The sequence below is a fragment of the Mus musculus genome, chromosome 13, assembly GCF_000001635.26.
Source record: "Mus musculus strain C57BL/6J chromosome 13, GRCm38.p6 C57BL/6J".
Taxonomy (NCBI): domain Eukaryota; kingdom Metazoa; phylum Chordata; class Mammalia; order Rodentia; family Muridae; genus Mus; species Mus musculus.
The window spans coordinates 101,748,627-101,761,228 of NC_000079.6; the positions used below are offsets into that span (position 1 = coordinate 101,748,627).

General features: G+C 44.4%; 1 protein-coding gene across 1 annotated transcript in view; it reads right to left on the bottom strand.

Annotated features, from left to right (window-relative positions):
• Window positions 1–12,602, bottom strand: part of Pik3r1 (phosphoinositide-3-kinase regulatory subunit 1) — an 87,457-nt gene that overhangs the window by 67,866 nt on the left and 6,989 nt on the right. The window contains exon 2 of the mRNA NM_001077495.2: window positions 8,700–9,413. Coding sequence (NP_001070963.1) covers window positions 8,700–9,033 — 334 coding nt within the window. The 5' untranslated portion in view covers window positions 9,034–9,413. The remainder of the gene's footprint in view (window positions 1–8,699; window positions 9,414–12,602) is intronic.

Sequence of the window (12,602 nt, forward strand, 5' to 3'; positions counted from 1 at the left end):
TTAAGTGTTATATTTAAAAATAATCATACATATCAAGTTTAACAGTGACACAAATACCCACCTATGTGGTTATAAAGTTAGGACAGAGACGAGCAAGAGATAGCAAAAGTTCAAGTGGATTGTTTAGTGAAGAAGCAATCTTCGTGCATTTAATTAAAATAGACATCAAAGGGTTGGGGTGGAGCACAGTGGAGTGGGGTGTCTGCTTAGCATCCACAAGGCTCTCAGTTCAAGTCCCAGCACCAGAAAACAAAAGAAAGACTCCATTTTTTTAAAACTGTAGTAGAATTAAAGCCAGCAGCACTGAATGCAGTCACAATAGCTTAAAAGTTCACATCTCATGATATACCTAATATCAAAAAATAGTACCTTCTCTGCACCTTTAAATAATTTTGAAAATTGCATTTTATCAAATCAAATAAGATAGCTTCTTTTTTGCTGAGACCAGTATTAGTCGTTTTCCTGTTGAGCAGAAAGTTCAACCCAGATAATGTCCATAAAAGACAGGAACTAGCTTCAGGACAGTCCTGCCTAATATGAAAATGTTACCTCTTCAACAGATGTGAAGTCTGAATAAGCAAAACCTCAGAATCCAAAGGAACACATTATGACTATCATTCTTTACCGATCCTGGAGACTATAATTCAGATATCCATGAAATCCTCAGGACAAGGAGGACTCCAGAGGCAGCACAGGGTGAGAAGGCATTCCACGGACACCATTTCATTTGCTCATGAACCCTGAAGAGTCAGCAACTGCCAAGTGCCCACCAATGAATGGACAGCAATTGTTACACCGTGGTGAACTATGTCTTAAGAAAGTGTATCCTATAGATTGGCAAAAAAAGTACCAACTGGACACTTTATTAGTAATGGTTCCTATAATTGCCAGAAGCTCCTGAGCAGATCCTAAGTCAGTCCTTCACATAAACTCTCTTTTCTCCGCATCCAGGCATTCAGGGTAGTGCTGCTGGACTATTAGAGGGGAAAGAACTTATCCTTGGGGGCTAGGGGAGTTAGTTCTCTAATAGTTCTTAGCAGTAAAAATTCAGAGGTTGAAACAAAAACAGAGCCAATATTGAACTGTTCATTTTACAATTAGTGTTTATTGGTATTAAAGTGGTTAAGGAATATTTGGAGAGGCAAGGCAGTTTCAGGCCTAAATAGCATATCAGAAAGAACTGATATTTCAAGCATGCCAATATTCCTTTCTGGCCTGGATATCAGAGTTGATCAACAAATTACAGGAAGTCTTCTACAATAACTTCAATATGCATCAAACTGTGGCAGGACAGAATGATCTAGGCCTTGCATAATGCATGCCAGTAGCTGAGAACAGGTAAGATGGATGAATCAAGAAGATTGCCAACATCTATCTCTAAGCAAAGTGAAGAGAAAGTATTCCTTAAAATGATGCCCAGGCGATGTGGTGGCAGTGGCATAGTGCCACCAGGAGAAAGTGGGAGGTTCTGTCACTTGTTTCTCTTTCTAATACAAAGTTGCATTTTAACAATGTACGTTGAATTTGACTTTTAGTTACAAGATTGCTCCTTAACACTGTTTATACTGCTACAGTAGTAGAATAAAGATAAGTAAGGATACTTCAGAGATAAATAATGATAAATAGAAATACTTTGTAAGTGGTAGCTCACTCCTCTAATCCCAGCACTCTGGTGGCAGAGGCAAGCAGATCTCTGAGTTCAAGGTCAGCCTAGTCAAGAAAGTGAGTTCCAAGTTGGCAAAGTGAGTTCCAGGACAGCTAGGCTACACAGAAAATCTTTGTCTCAAAAGCCAAAACAAAACAAAACCAAAAACAAACAAATAAACAAAACCAAAAAAACCCAAACAAACAAACAAAAAACCTTTATAAAGCATTCTAATACTATTTTGTTAAATTGAGGGCAATTGGATAGTAGTTACTGGAATAAAAGCAATTTTTACTTAATCTTGTTGGTCTCTATTTAGATTTGTTTTATTAAAAGCCTGAAGATTGTCTTGATATTAAATAGTATAAATTAAACTAAGACATGAAAGCATTCAGTACAGCGTATGAAACAATGGTGTTCCTACGTCCAGCTACCATACCAAGTGACCCCACCCCTACCCCCATCTCGGGCTTCTGCCCATTTTACATCTTTTCCTATGGCAATCTGTCAGCAACAAAAAAATATACATAGACCTAGAAACAACAGCCAGCTGCACAGCTAACATTTACTTTCTGTTTGTTCGTTACTAACTAAAATACGAATATGCAAATGACATGCACACTTGGCATGCAAATTTGCCACAGGTACAAAATTTTCTCCTTTTGGGATACAACTTAGCAGATGCAAGGCACCATGTGTTGTTGACTTTCAAATTTTCTAATGTTTATTTTCCCAAGTGTGGCTGTACTGAAGACATGTTTACTAATCCCTTTTGGACAAAAATACATACATTCACCTAGAAACCAGACTAGACACCAAGCTTACCAAAGACTCTAAACTAAAGTTATAGTCCACAGGGCTTTATCCTTATGACAAAGAAAACTTAGGGAGATAACATTAATTCAATCATTAGTGGTAGAAAACATGAGATTTTGGCTTAAATAACTTGTTTGAAGGGAGGTAGCTTCATTCACACTGAACAGGTAAGGCCTGTGGTCATTCACACACTTTGCAAACACACACACACACACACACACACACCCCAAAATGCTATGTCAAAAAATTTAACATAGAATATACTGGAATACAGTAGTTCTAAGACCCTTAGTAGGCACCTAAATACACAAATAGTATCCTTCTCTATATATTCCATTTTCTTCCTATACATACACATCTGTGATAGGAGCATGGTGTATAAACAATTAATACATACAATAATCACAATATACCGTAGTAAAAAAAAAAAAACATCATGGAAATATGGTCTCTGCCTCTCTCTCCCACAAATGCCTAGTTGTACAGTAATATTTTCAGATCTCTGTTGACCTCGGGTAACCAAGCGCCAGCCAGGGGTTACTGCATTTCACTTAAGGGAAAAATAAAATGTGGAGCTAGAGAGATGACTCAATGATTAAGAGCATGTACTGCTCTTTCAGAGGACCAGAGTTCAGTTCCCAGGACCCATGGCAGGCAGCTCACAGCCATCTGTAACTCCACCTACAGGGAACTTCGAGGTCACTAGCACGTACCCACAGAACTATTATCTATAATAAAAAGATAGAAATAAATCCAGAACGAAAGGAAACCAAGGAAACCAAGCTGCCTGCCTTGGCCATCGATCCTGTAAAGCTCTGGCCTTTCCCTGTGAATAATGCCCAGGAGAAGGTGGTGTGTCTCATTTCCGCATAGCCCAAGGCATCCTTGACTCAGTAGCCAGAGGGCTCTGTCAGTTCCTAAAGGTTGCTTCAGAAGAGGGCTGAAAGGGAGTGAAGGAGAGACAGCCCTTTCGCTTCTTCTGGATTGCCTTTTACAAATGGATATGCAGATTGTTCTCTGGAATTCCTTTCTCCTTTTAATCCTGGCACTCCAATGGCAGAGGAAGACAGATCCCTGTGACTTCAAAAACCACACTGGTCTCTTCAGTGAGTTCCAGGCCAGCCCTTTCGTTACATGGTGAAATTGTATCTCAAACACCAAACAGAAAAAGAGCTACATATGTGGGCTAGGTGCCTAGTACTTGCTTCACATGCACAAGGTCCTGGGTTTGATTCTCAGTACAGTGCTATCACCATGGCCACTAAAATAACTACAAAAACAACAACAATTGTGATGAGTCGATTACACTAGTCATCTTTCGGAAATACATGCTGTTTCCTAGGAAAACATGGAAGGCAAACATTCAAGCTTTTTCTGGCTACCTAGAAGCAGAGAGTGGAGGTTTAAGAACCCTCCCATCATGGGTCCAGCACCTTGTTCTGATTTCTCCACAGAGAGCCATGATTACAGAATGCAGAACAGGTGAATGCCACCCAAAGTCAGATGGTGAGACAGCCCTCCAGCTTCCTGGCAAAGCTTCCCTTGAAAGGAGGAGAGGAGGTGGAGAACGGTAAGAAAAGGCATATTTGCAAACAGAATTCCCACAAACAGGAATACATCTTGGTCTACCGTCTCCTGCAGAGACTCATGCATTGAGACCATGGCACCCCACCAAGGAGTGTAATTTGGGATCAGGTCTCTCTCTAGCTTCTGTGACCTCTGTGTGGCGCAGTCACTGATTTATTGCAGCCTGGCTTTCTAGTCGAGGAGTAACAAGCATTGCAGGGACACTCAAAAGCTAGGGTGTGAAAAAAATATAAAGATAGCATGCCTGGGGAGACCACGAAAACAGACGCAGGGCACAGGCTCTTTTCTTCTTGTGTTTAGAAGGGATTTGGATCAAAATGTAGAACAGTTTGAGCCAATGTCTGAGTTTTGTTTTATATTGTAAAACCAGCTGGGACCGGCTGTCAGGAGTCCTCAGGGTCATGGGTGCATAAGGCATGCCGAAGGTTTATATAAACTTGGGTGCCCAAGTGGCCCCTCGGGTTGGCAGATTTTAATGCTTTACACAAACTCTCTTGGTCAGCAGCTCACAAGATTAAATAGCCAGCTACAGCTGAACTTCAACGGGAGGATCACAATGTGTTCCATGGACATCTCCTGCAGAAGAAGAGTGTATTTATCTTTCTCACCCCTACAGACGTTCCTTGCGTACAGTGGTTCAATTCCTTGTATAGGAAAGGAAATGGGAGACCTCCAACAAAGGAAGGTTGTGTGTACGACAGAATGTGCTTATCCAACTGCTAAGACAGAGGGTCCAGATCATGGATGTATGTCTCCGTGTGGAAGATACATCTTGCACAGTCCAACAAAACAAAGAAAAAGCTGTCTCCAAAGATGCTCGAATGGGATATTAGGTTACAAGAATGTGAAATAAAACAGGAAGCCTCATTTTTGAACACCGTGGCCCTCCTGCAAAGAGAAAGTCATAAAAGGGGGTGAGGAGGTAAGGAGGCCACTACCAATAATAAAATCTGTGCCCCAGGTCACCTGCTGATAGGACACACCTTCTACTCCCTATCAGCTTCACCCATTTTCCCAGCAGCAGAACGACCTGTCCCAAGGGCTGAGGCTGAAGATAAGCAAGCAGTCTGGAGGCCCAGCAAGCAATGCTGAAGGGCAAAGCCACAGGGTGCCTCCCAGGTGAGTGAAGCAAAGAGCAAATAAGGCATGGTGGCTGAGCCATTCAGCCTGTGCGCCCGCACGTGACACACAGAGCAAGTGGCTCACTTCAGCCACATGCACTGTAACTGGAGGAGCCTAGGCCTTGACTCACTTGACAACACACTAGAGCACTGCGCTGCACAGTTGGCTCACAGGGAACCTAGACTCCTCCTCTAGCACAGCGCACCATGAGCCAGCTTCAGTGAGAGGAGGAGAGGGATCAGCAACTCTGGGGACCTAGGGAGGAATAACTGGAGCTAAGAGAACAGAACACAGCCGTAAAGGAAGAGGGGAAAAAACGAAAAATGTCATTTCACCTCCTGCTTTTGCTTTCTAGCACAAAGTAGGACATCCCCCCCCCATCTGTATTTACTGAATGTGATGTCCCCCCAGTCCAAGATCATCCAAGAAATAAACTTATTCAATGTGCAGGGTAGGGTGCTCTAGACAACTGCATGCAAAATGTATTGGTAGAGCGATTCCCGAGAGGAGTTGCTTAATCGGATGCTCACATAGGTTGCACTGCACTGTTTTGTTGTTGCCTGCCATTTACCATGAACTTGGCACTCACTGGCTTAGCTGTGTAACAGTGCCTGCTTTGTCCCTGTTCAAATGCTAGTTTCTCCAACGCCATAACTATACTCCATAGTCTTCCTTCTAAATGCACGCAGCACAAAGAAAGAAAAAGGTTGATTCTATTGCATAAGGAGGAACCGCTCATAAGAGTCTACTTTGGGCCAGAGCTGTGGTACCCAACTGTAGTCACGGGTACAGAAGAGGCAGAAGAGGAGGGATGACGTGAGCCCAGGATTAAACCCACCTGTTAAACATGAGGAAGAAAACAAGGGATGCTCGGGGTATGGAGAATCAACAGGATAAAAGAAACAAGTTTACCATGCATACTGGTCCAATGTTACACCACTGCCCATTAACAGGGTGCCTGGTGTCCAGGGACCCCAAAGAGAGAATGCACACAGCTCTTGGGGCTTGAAGAGTAAGTAGTCTTATGGATGAGAAGCAGAAAACCAAAGAACTCAAAAGAATACACAATCAATGGAGGGAAGAAATTGTTACCTAGGAGGAGTAAAGCAAGAAAAAGAACTCCCTTTTCTTGCTGCCACACAAGTTTCCACTACAAACATTTTGGAAACAAATACTTACTCGGGCAAAAGAAAGCTGCATCTGCACCTACATGGGAGCTGCTGATCTCACACGTATGTCACAAGCATCATATTTCAGTGAGAATATGAGGCTAATGTTCCTGGAGTATCTAATGAATGTCGAGGACAGTGCCCCCCCTGGGGACCCCTCCTTCCACTGGTTTCCCGATCTTTCAGCTATTTCAAATCTCTCACTTATATTCAGGCGCCCTTTTCCCCCCATATTTGCACATACATTATCATGGGTCTCTTCTTGAAGCCTACTGAATTTTTTTATTTTTATTTTTCCCTTTTCCCCACATACCAAAAAAAGAAAAGGCTGTTAAAAAAAAAAAAAAACTCACTGCTGAAAAGTGATAGAAAGAAAACACAAGAAACACGCAGCACCTTACAAAAAAGAAAGTCCTGTGCCTGTTAGACCTGTCCCTTGACTGGGTATGACAGCTGAGTAAACTCCCACCGGATGGCAGCTATCACATGCAACTTTGTTTAGAAGCAATTTCACAAAGTCTTTTTTGTCAGTAATTATGACCTGGCACCCACAACCCCACCTTATGAATCATCTCTAATTTAACTGAGCTATTTTTTTTTTTTATGGTTCTGCAACCCTTTATATTTTGGGTTCAATGAAGTCATTTTTTTTTTCTTTTTCTTAAATGAACCTATTTAACTGTTTCTAAGTTTAACAGAAAAGAAGGAGAAGGAGGAGGAGGAGGAGAAGGGGAAGGAGAAGAGAAGGAGAAGGAGAAGGAGAAGCAGAAGGAGAAGAAGCAGAAGCAGAAGGAGAAGGAGAAGGAGAAGAAGAAGAAGAAGAAGAAGAAGAAGAAGAAGAAGAAGCAGCAGCAGCAGCAGCAGCAGCAGCAGCAGCAGCAGCAGCAGCAGCAGAAGCAGCAATAGCTGAGGCTGCTGGAGGGCCAGAGACAGAGAGAGTTCCACAATTACAGCACTTGCTGCTCTTTCAGAAGACCTGTGTGCAGTACCCAGCACCCACACGGTAACTCACAACTTCATGTAATTTCAGTTCCAGGCATCCGATGCCCCCTACTGACATATGGGCACCTGCATGCCTGTGGTGCATATATACACAGCCAGGCGCACACACATAGACATAAAATAAAAGTACGTAAATCTTTCAAAGCAACGACAAAAAAAAAAAAAGAGAGAGAAGTCAGGTCAGAAAACATGTTATCTGAAGGAGAAAAAAAGTGACCTGTTTATCTTCAGTCTGCTAAACTATAATATGGGAGAAACACTCTACTTAGTGCATGTGCCCAGAACACATGCACACATTCAAAGCTTTTTGATTTGCATGCAAAAAAAAAAATTTTTTTCCTTAGTTCAGTTTTAAAATCTACATTATTTGTTATCATTAAATATAGAATAAAGTTCTCCAAATATCCCTTTGGGGGTAGCTTAGGTCTGTTCTCAGTTCCGTTGCCTAGTGTTAAAAGGACGCTCTCACCCTTGAGATCCTCGCCTCTTTATTCGTAGTCGCTCCTTCATCTGGGAAAGCCTGATGCTGTGTTATCAGAATCCCTTCCAGAATCGCCCTGTGCAGCCCAAGATTTACTAGTAAGCAACAGCGTCTGACAGAAGAGACAACACCGAAGCTGAACATAAAGCTCTCCGCAGTAAGAAACTGAATAGAAGAAACGTACCAAGAAACAGCTGTGCCCAAGCCCAAGCCCAAGCCCAAGTGTGGGCTACCTCCCCTCCAGCCTGAGGACTTTGAATGGAGGTGGTTTCCATTTAAGAGAAGTACCCAGTGAACCCGAGTTTCTTCTCGGGAAGGCCAGGCAGACTACAGGCATCGCTGCCACAATGGTACTGCACTGCCCTTGTGGGAACAGAAACCCCTTTCCTTTTATGCTAACTACAAGCCTAGAGAGGAAGCCGAGAGGCCGAGTCTAGGTTAGAAAAACAATGGTTTCTTCTCTGCTGAGTTCTGTGGTCACTTTAAGACTACATTTTTCCATACAAACCACACTGCCATCACATAGGCTTCTATTAGACCTACCCTTTGCTTTCCCAAAGCAAGAAGAATTATAAGGATTGTCTGTAGGGGTTAATTCAATGGCCACTGCAGTTAGAAAGCTTAGTGGTACTCACAAAACCGGCTCTCAGACACCATCTCCCAATTTATACAAACTTAAGCAAACTTCCAGGCATGAAATGACTGACCAAACTTTTATACACTATATACCTGTTCAGGTCAATTTGCCAAAATGACTTCAGCCCAAAGCCTAGCCATCCTAGCTCAAAGATGACTAAGGTCTTAGCAATTAAAAAATAAATAAAAATTGAAAATGAATCAAAAGGTCATTAAGTAACCAGCCACTCATCATACTGACCTTGCTGCTCCGTGTCAGCTTCAGTTTTTGAAGAACCCGGAGCAACAGGAAGCGGTCGAGGGGGCCGAGGCTTGGGAGTAGGGGGTGAAATTCTTTTCCTTCCAATGTATTCAACGTAAGTTCCTGGAAAGTCTCCCCTCTCCCCAGTGGTTTCATTGTAGCCATTTAACCAGCCAATATCTTCAGGCCGGGCTTCCTGGCCATCACTGAATCCAAGTGCCACTAAGGAGCCTTTATTCACAGTCAGTATGTCCCCCAGGTGTAGGTCAATGTCTTCCTCTCGCTCCTTCTTGTAGTCGTACAGTGCTCTGTACTGGTAGCCCTCTGCACTCATGTCTGCAGCTCTAGTGCCCTGCCACAGAGGAGCTGGCTCGCACACTGCCGTCCGAGTTTACGTTTTAAGAGAAAGTGAGTTCAGAGAATGGGCTAAAATCCCCAACAGGTGTCCAGCAGAGCACAAAGGACCACTATCCAAAGGTTTAAGAGAGGTGACTGGCCGTCCGGCTGCTGTCCATCTGTCCTCCATCAACGGGGTGACTGAAGACAGGGCTCTCCCTCCGCGCGCCACCGTCCTCCCACGTGTCCTTCTCAGCAACTTGTCAACACCTTGACTCCAGGCTGACTCTCGCAGCGAGGCCCAATCCTCTCTGACGTTCCTGTCACACTGTCCATCTGTCGTCTGATTTTACTGCCACGCTCCACTCTCAGCTTCACCTAGCAAAGCAAAAACAAGGTTTATGAATGGACGTCACACTCGGCCATCTGTGTGGATTTGAATTTCTACCCCCCATTCAACAAGTCCTTAATCAATCTGGCAGACGACACACACGGGCCGGTGTGCTAATTCTTGACACAGTATACAAAACCACAATTAGTAAGACAGTCCCTGCCTTCTAAGAACACTGGGCGGGACAGGGGTAGAAGTGCTAGTATGTGGCAATGTCCCGGAGATAAGGCTAGTACACAAGGAACCAAAACATTAGGTAAATGCCACAATAGACGCTGACAGAGATTGCCATGGGGTTCGGGTGTGTGTGTGTGTGTGTGTGTGTGTGTGTGTATGAGAGAGAGAGAGAGAGAGCACATCAAATTGCAGGAATCTGCAGACAGAATGGAATGTGTGGCATGATCCTGGGTACAGATGAGACCAAGCAAATGTCATAGGATAGAAAGAAGCAGGGCAGTCTCCATCCATCAGAAGACAAAGAGGAAGCAGTGAACCTGGGGTGGGAAGACAAGAGGGCCACCTGAAATATACACCAACAGGAAATGGAAGTCCCCACGTGTAAGTGAACACAGCATGGGCGCTGAGGAGAAGCTGCAGTAGCGGAATTCCAGTCTGACCTCAATGCCCAGGGGGGACAGGCACGGGGAGAGAATGGTGGTAAGGGCTCCTGAGAAAGGAGAGGGCAGAGACTAGAGAGGCAGCAGCAGCAGGTCTATAAAGGTGCATACCGCAGTAGGACAGTAGGAAGGGAGACACTGTGGAAGGTGAAAAACGCTCTCTGGAGGAAGCAGGAGCATCATGTGCCTGATCCTGTGTGGCTGGGAATTCCCTACCAATGTCAGGCGAAGAAAAGAGGACAGATGGGCTCATGGGATAGAAGCATCCACTGCAGGGGTGCCACGGATGGGCCAAAAACTCTGGCTGAAGACAGGAGTATACCTGAGGTTTTGTGAGTAGCTGCAAAATAAAGTTGGGACTGATTACAGTGAGATGTGAAAAACATACGAGTGTACACACACAAACACACACACACACACACACAGAGACAGAGAGGACAGAAAGCGGGTGGGGGTAGAGATCCACAAATACAAAAACATTGTGGTTCAATCACACTGAGAAGAAAAGTCAAGGCTTAGATACAAAGTAAACCCTAGAAAGATCAGGTAAACACAGGGGACCCCCCCCCCCACAGGTCAGAGCCTTGCAGAAACTCCACACATGGGAGACTGAATTCCTGCCTGATCAGTATTCAGGCCTCTCTGCTCATGCAGGAACCCTCAGTGTCTGAGATCCCAGGCTTGCAGGCCAGCCATGAGGATGGTAACTAGACTTCATTTCTTGAGTTAAGAAACAAAAGGAAGTAGCCATGCTGACTGCTACGGAAGTACTATGTAAAACAGGTTTGGTGGAGGCCAGGCTTTTATTTGCCAAAGCAAACTGAGGGCAGAGCAACTGGTGAGCCAAAGTTAAGAGAACTGGGAGTCAGCACTGATAGCTACCAGGACAGTATGCAGCAGAGATGCACCCCACTGTACTTCTCAGTGTTAGCTTTACTGCAGAGGCTAAACTCAAGCTAAAGGTTCCAGTTCACCAATGGTACAGTGAAGCAACTCAAAAAAAAAAAAAAAAAAAAAAAAACAGCCGAGTGATCTCTTGGTGCCCCATCAAAGGGACTTTTCTAAGTCCACAGAGTGCATGCAGCACTTGGGAGGCTGAGTTCTCCAGGCACTCGTTGGGGTAGGCATCTTAAGAAGCAAAATCTAATCACAGATTAATTGTTAGGTTGGCATTCAGAAGTGTAAAGTATTCAACTTCACATGGCTAAAGCCTCTTACCGCTAGACAATAACACTCTAAAGAGGGCTGCATATTCAAAGGAAGTAAAAACAAACACTGGAAATCTTTGTGGAGCAGGAATATTAATCTGGGGTCGTACTCTACTCTGCACTTCAGGCATCAGAGGGGGGGGCGAAAAATAATGCAGCCAGTGGAGCATATGAGAAAAATAAGCTATATTACGTTTGAAGAAGGCCTCTCCTTTGAAAGATCCAGAATCAAATTAAATATTCATTGCATAAATTCACACAAAAATGTAGAACTAGCAAATCTCTTTTTTTTTTGTACTAATGTGCTCCGTACAAAAGAGACACAGAGCTCCAAAGAACATGAAAATTTACATATCCCTAAATGCTTGGAATCCAGGCAATATGCCTAAGAATAATTTAATTCCTTCAAATCTGCCCTGAAATTTTTGTTAGCTTTTCCTGGCAATGTGTGTCTTTGGGGGGGTTGGGGGGGGGGGTAAAGTCCTAAATCAGTAGCCCGGGTGGATATCTTTCTGCCAGCTGGTGCCTAGCACTTCCTCAATCTCAACCACCCAGAAGACCAGTTTGGTGGGATTCTCGGTAGAACAGGAAATGCAAGGCCTCCAGCCCCCAGCAACCAAGTAACAAACCCCAGAGCACAGCACAACAATATAGCTAGGCACATTCCACACAGGATACACAGAACCTGCGCCCAGCCTTTTAAGGGCTTTCTAAACCTGAGATCCTATTGAGCGCGCCTGGGGCTAAGTCTGCACAGGGGGTGAAACTTGGGAGGAGTCTGACAGCTGTTGGAGTCTGGATTCTAGAGAAAACAATCCCATCCCATACCCCCCCCCCCCCCCCCCCCCGCGCCCTAGAAGACCTTGAGGCTTCAGAAAATGCTCTGCCACGGCCACTATCATAAGAATCTTGAGACCTCTGCAGGACTCTGGGTCTTAGTCTCATAAAGAAAGCCCAGATCTCTTATGACTCAGGGATTGCAAGGAGAGCATGTCTGTTTCTGAGATGCCCCAAACATGGCCAGGAAGATCAATGCAGACGGTTAGTTAAGGTTAGCAGTCAAGGTGAGCAATGACGCAGTGTAGGTGAAGTGCAGTAAAAATTGAGAGAGCGCAGACAAGTCATTTATTTGGGTGGGGACTTGATCCTGGGGTGACAAGACTCAGGGAGACCTTGGCTGGGCCGAGGGGGCAAGCCTTCCTCTCTGCCTGCAATCCTGCACACCCTGCACACTTTCTCTAGCCTGCCAAACCCATTTAAATGAGGCTGTTATCACAGCTATCACATGACACTCTACTGGGAGCTGTGTCTACATCAACCCAAGATAACCAGGGTACTACAGACATTCTCA